The 6,076-nt window shown below is 49.2% G+C and overlaps 1 protein-coding gene across 1 annotated transcript in view; it reads left to right on the top strand.

Annotated features, from left to right (window-relative positions):
- NOS1 (nitric oxide synthase 1) overlaps positions 1–6,076 on the top strand; it is an 82,573-nt gene that overhangs the window by 24,308 nt on the left and 52,189 nt on the right. The window contains 2 exon segments of the mRNA XM_011356068.2: positions 5,493–5,621; positions 5,705–5,762. Of these exon segments, the coding sequence (XP_011354370.2) occupies positions 5,493–5,621; positions 5,705–5,762 (187 nt within the window).

Raw genomic sequence — 6,076 nt, 5'->3', positions numbered from 1 at the left:
TACCCTAAGATCCTCCCTCCTTCACCTTCCCATCTCTCCGGCACCTCACTCCCCAGCTTCCGCCGCAAGGCCCACCGAGCTCCCACTTACTCAGGCCGGAAGCTTCTGAGTTGTGTCAACTTACTTGGTCCTTTGCCTTCTCGTTCCCTCCCCCTGCTTCCCGCACCCCGATCTCCGCCTCCTCTCCCCTCCTGTCCTCTGCTGCTGCAGCTGTGTTTTCCACCCCGGTGGCCTCTCGCCTGCATCGCTGCCACCGCCCCCTCAGGGGTCTCCCCGCCTCCACCCTCCAACCTACCGTCCTGGCAGTCACACGTTTCCCCAAACTCAGTTTTGATAAGGTCACTCCCTCGATCAGGCATCTTCGGGGTTCTCCATTTTCTACTCGATCGAGATCAAAGTCTCTGGCTTAGCCTTTAAGGGACTCCATAACTTGGCAAGGCCTTTAGACCTTATAGTAGTCAGCTCAAAACGCCGAAAGAAAATTCCACAGACCGGGCGACTTACACGACAGAAAGTTATTCTTCACAGTTCTGGAGGCTGGAAGTCCAAGGTCAGGGTACCAGTGTGGTCGCATTTGGTGAGAGCGCTTCCTGGCTTGCGGATGGCTACCTTCACTGTGACCTTACGTGGCCTTTCTTCTGTGTGTGTGGAGAGAGAGAAAAAGAGAGATGTCTCTTCCTCTACTTATAAGGACACCAATCCTATCAGATTAGGGTCCCACCCCTATCGCCTCACTTAACCTTAATCACCTCCTAAAGGACCCGTCTACAAATACAGTCATATTGGAAATTAGGGCTTCAATGTATAAATTTGGGAGGTCCACAGCAGACCTCAAGTGCGTGTTGAACATGTACTGTGTTTTGGGCTCTGGTCTAGGGGTTGGAGATAGAGCCAAGTGAATAGTGGGTAGGCAGAAAACGATATAGATACACATATAAATCTAAAAGGTATACATGTGAACATATAAATACATATACACTCATAATAATTGCAAGTAATGGTAAGTGCTATGAAGGAAAATATAGCATAGTAACAATAGTGAGGGATCAGACAGTCACAGGGATGGAGCACTGTTTAAACAAATGATCAGGAAAGATCCCTAATACAGCAACCTTTACGCAGATGGAGACACAGAAAATAACTTAGAGTTCGACCCCTGGAATTCAATCCTTTAGATCAGGAGTCTGCAAACTTCTCCTATAACGGACAAGATAGGAAATATCTTTGGTTTCATGGGCCATACAATGTTAGTCTCCATCACAACTACCCGTTCTGCTGTATCTCAAAAGCCGTCACAGACAATACAGAAATAAAGGAGTGTAGCTGTGTGCCAATAAAACTTTATTTAGGGACTCCGAATTTGAACATCATATAACTTGCATGTGTCATGAAACATTATTCTTCTTTTGATTTTTTTTTTTTTTTTTTTTTCACGCTTTTGGGGGAAAAAAAACATTCTTAGGCTGCACCAAAACAAACGATGGACCAGATTCGGCCCATAGGCCATAGTTAGCAGACCCCTGCTTTCAAGCACACAGCTGTGAGGTCTTCTTCCCAGCTGTGGGATGGGAGTGGGGACCACCACAGGGCCTGGCACACAAGTCCCTGGCACACGGTAGGTGCTCCATAGTATTTACTGAAGGAGAGAAAGAAGGAACGGAAGAAGAGAGAAGAAGGAATCAGGGTATCGAAACCCCTACAAACCCCTACAAATTCCTGGCTCCGAGCCCCAGGCTGACGTGACCTCACCTCACTGTCTCCTCTTAGGCCGCAAGACCATTTCATTTCCTGGGAACCTCTGCAGGCTCTGATGCAAATAGGTGTTGACACAACCATTGAAATGCCCACAAACTCAGAGCCTGCTTTCCGAATCTAAGAGCAGGCAGCCCTCCCACAGAGCCCACTAGATCCAGTCACGGTCTCCTGTCACCCGAAAAGCTTCCACTGTCCACCCCAGACACAAATCCAGAAAAGGACACATAAAGCCACAGCCCAAAGCCCACTTGTGCCCTGTCCCCAGCATAATAACTCACAAGTGCCACTAATCTGCATTTTTAATCAGAGCACTTCAGTCCCCACTCAGAAAAGTCATTTGCATCCCCCATGCAGGGCCCCTGACTGCTATATTAATCTCCCATTTGTCCCCTCCTGAGTCATCTAATATTACTGCTGGCTAATTAAAACATCAAAGCCCCAAGTACAACAGCCCTGCCTAGGCCTCCTAATGCTGGGTTTCAAGTGTGCAGTTCAGCACAACCCAGGCTGGGGAGTGGCCGGGCTGGCGCTCGGGCCCCCAATTACCGGGCTCATAATGACCACCCCTCGCACATCTGGAACCTCAACAGATGGCCTCTTTTATTAGGCCTGTTAGCTTGCTCCCTCTGCTCCCTGCCAATCAAGGCTGCCGGCTGCCCACCCACCCACCGGCCACACGCACACCTCTTCCTCCTGCGTCGGCTGCCCTCCCGCCCTTTCCACAGGTCGTGGGGCTCAACCCCCATGCCAGGACCACCCCTGTAATCCTCCCTGGGATTCCAGCTGCTCCCCAGCCTTCAGGGCATAAATGTGGGTGGTCCAGAGAGTTTCTAAACCGGCTGAGTGATGCCTAGTGTGTAGGGAGGATGGCTGGGTGCCTCCCACATGGGCAAGGTAGGACTGCTTTTGCTCATGAGTACAGGTTGTCCACACCATCAGAGGAATTTGTCACGACAAATTCCAGATGTGACTTCCATCCAGATGATGACTTCCATCACCTGCATATCTGCTAGAAGAGACAACAGTGGAGACAGAATCCTAAAGAAGTATTTAGAATGTCTTTCCGGGCCTTCAGAGGAAGCGGGGTTGTTGGTACGTGGCTACACGTGGGGACGCGAGTAAAATAACTTAGACTTTGGCAGGAAAGGAAGTGCAAATGAAGGGAAGAACTCATCCAAATCCCTCTCCTCCTGCTCCCAGTATGGTAGTAGGATAGTAATAATACTTATAGCAACAGCCATAGCAGTAATAATACTAGATACTGTACTAGCATTAGCAGAGTAATAACGCCAATTGTAACAGGCAATGGCTAACATTTAGGAGGTGATTTCAGTTGTACAAGTGAGAGACGATAGTGCCTTGGATAAAGGAATGGATGGATCTATTTAGAAAGCTAAGATGGATAGGGGTGGGGAGGATTAGGTTCGGGAGATAAAAAGGATGATGTCCAGGACCGCTCCCACCTGTGGCTTGTCCAGGTGAGGGGATGCTGGTGCCCAGCACTGCGATGGGAACCACTGGTCCGGCCAGGGAGGAGTGGGAGGCCATGAGTCACGGCACCCTCCATTTGTTCTCTGCTTTCTCTGCCTGCACTGTTCTAGAGCTATCTTTAATCATGGTATGCTGTTCACCTGCCTCCTCTTTCCCAGACTCCAGTGTGGCAGCGTGGACATTTTAGTACAGAGCTGGCCACCAGCCAGAAGGGTGACTATGATATGCCCTTCACCTCAGGACCTTTGCACAAGCTGTTCTCTCTACCTGCAAGACCCTGCTCCCCCTTCTTTGCCTGGTGAATACCTACTTGTCTTGACTTAGAAGTTAAATGCTCTGTCTGGATCAGGTGCCTCTTTTATGCGATTCCACAGCCTCCTATATACTGTCAGCGTCCCATGTTATTGCACCCATTGCTCTCAATTATAGCGGCTCATTTGATTGTGATTCCGTCCCGCCCCGCCCGCCGCCAATCCATCAGATTGTGAACTCCATGAGGACAGAGATCACATGTGTTTAGTTTGTCACTGCAGCCCTGGCCCTTGCTACCTTGCTTAGCACATAGACCATACTCAATGAACATGTGTTCAATGAATGAGTAAATGATGGCCAAGAAGCACAGTTGTCAAGCCGTCAAGGGCATGGTTTGAGAGCAAGACTCCTGGCTCCAGCTTACTAGGTCTGTTAATCTCTTGGACAACTTAATTAACCTGTCTGTGCCTCACCTGTGAAATGAGGAGGATAAGGTTTTGCTCGGCATGTACTAAGTGCTCATTGAAGGGTAGCTTTCGGGAGCAGTCCTTCAGGGCTCTCTGTGGCTTCTGTCCTGGACTTAGCCCATTGAATGGTAATTCGCAGCTCCCTCACCCACCTAAGACCCTCCAGGCTGATGAGATGTGGACCCTACCTCCCTTCTGACTTCATCTCCTCGCACTTGCTCTGATTCATATACTCCAGCCACACTGGCGTCCTCTCTGGCCCTGTACACTGAACAAGCTCATTCATCTCTACCTCAGGACCTTTGCACTTGCCTTTGCCTTCTCCACTTAATCACTTAATCACCTCCCTCTGCTTCACATCCTTAGCACCACCGGAAATTCTATTGTTCACGTATTTGTTTACTTCCTGTCTCCACTTCTCCCGCAACAATGCTCCAGAAGGGCAAGCGCCCTGTCTGTCTCGTTCACCACAGTGTCCGTAGTGCCCAATAGCACCTAGCACATCGTAGGGGTCCAAGAAATGCTAGTTGAATATATGAATGCTCTACCTCAAGGTCACTGCCCATTGCTGTACTCTTCAGCATGATGCCGCTCAGCTTCAGCTCTTCTTCTCCGCTTCCTTCCTTGGCTGTCGTGTCAGGATGTGCCCACTGCCTCTCCCTTACGGTTGCTGAGTGACTGATCCTTGTCCAGGGCATGGGCACGCCTCCGCCCAGGCAGGTAGACGACGACTCAGAATCACCCATGGCAGAATGTGATCTTTATCCATGAGTCTGAAATGGAGAGGCCACGTCAGTTAGCCCAGGACTTATCCTCCTTCACCTACTGGACAATTTTCTTACAGACGTGAACACAAATGGTGGACTGAAGGAGTTCAAGACAGAGGGAACAGTATGAGCAAAGGCCCGGAGGCAGGGTCATGCTTGGCATTTCTGAGAAGCAGAAACCTGAAATTTGAGGAAAATGTTCGATGCTTCAAACCTTTCTAATTTAAACCTTCTGTTTTCTCAGTGCTTGCTGGAAATAGTGAGTTTGGGTGGTAGCCGGAAGGCCCAGAAAGCCAAGTAACTTGACCCAGCTTCAGGCTTTTTTTTTTTTTTTTAATGTTTCCATCAACGTATTTTCTGATGCAGCCTCAGGTTTGATTGCTCAGCCTAGAGGACTGTTATCCTTCGGAGAGACTGATGGCATCCTTTCAGTCATTTATTCATTCAACAAACATTCATTGAGTCCTCGCTATGTGCCAGACCCCGTGCTGGACACCAGAGAGACCATCTTTGAATTCCTGACCCTGCTCCCCAGAACAGAACCCAAAAGGCTCTTCCATGGCACCTCATTCTGCACAGCTGGAGGAACCAGGTTCTCAGCCACCTTGCACAGGCCAACCTGCACAGCATCTCTCTGTGCAGACAGCTGGTAACTTGAAGCAGATTCCAGGAAGAGCAACGCCTCTTCCTGTCCCACTAGAGACAGTTTTCCAATGTTCTCAAGACCTGCCTAACATCCCGTCTTCATTGTCTCCTCCAGCCCCCCGCCTCGGGAAAACAGTCCCCCACAAAGAATGGCAGCCCCTCCAAGTGCCCCCGCTTCCTCAAGGTCAAGAACTGGGAGACTGACGTGGTTCTCACTGACACTCTCCACCTTAAGAGCACATTGGTGAGTATTTCAAGAGGGCGCAGACCAGGATTTCTCAATCTCAGCACTTTCCACATTGGGGGCTGGATAATTCTTTGTTATAGGGATTATCCTGTGCATTGGAGGCTGTTTCGCATCACCCCTGGTCTGTACCCACCCAATGTCAGTAGCCCCCCTGAAGCTGTGACTACCAAAAATGTCTCCACATATTGCCAGTTGTCCCCTGAGTAGAAAATTCATATCTGTTTGAGAACTACTGTTGGACACTTACTCACGCATGTAAACACTTTCGTTTGTGTGCCACGGACCCAAAAGAATCTAAGGGGAGTCGCTGGTTCCAAATGCATTCTCTTTGTCTCTCACAGTCTCACCACTGATGGAGTATTGAGAAAACTCTTTCGTACTTTCACAGTGCGACCTCTAAATTTTTATATCATACTTTTAGCCGTTAACAATGTGTTGTTTTAAAATTTTGT

This window comes from Pteropus vampyrus, unplaced genomic scaffold, assembly GCF_000151845.1.
Source record: "Pteropus vampyrus isolate Shadow unplaced genomic scaffold, Pvam_2.0 Scaffold23, whole genome shotgun sequence".
NCBI classification, from domain to species: Eukaryota; Metazoa; Chordata; class Mammalia; order Chiroptera; family Pteropodidae; genus Pteropus; species Pteropus vampyrus.
This window is presented reverse-complemented; position numbering and strand designations above follow the sequence as displayed.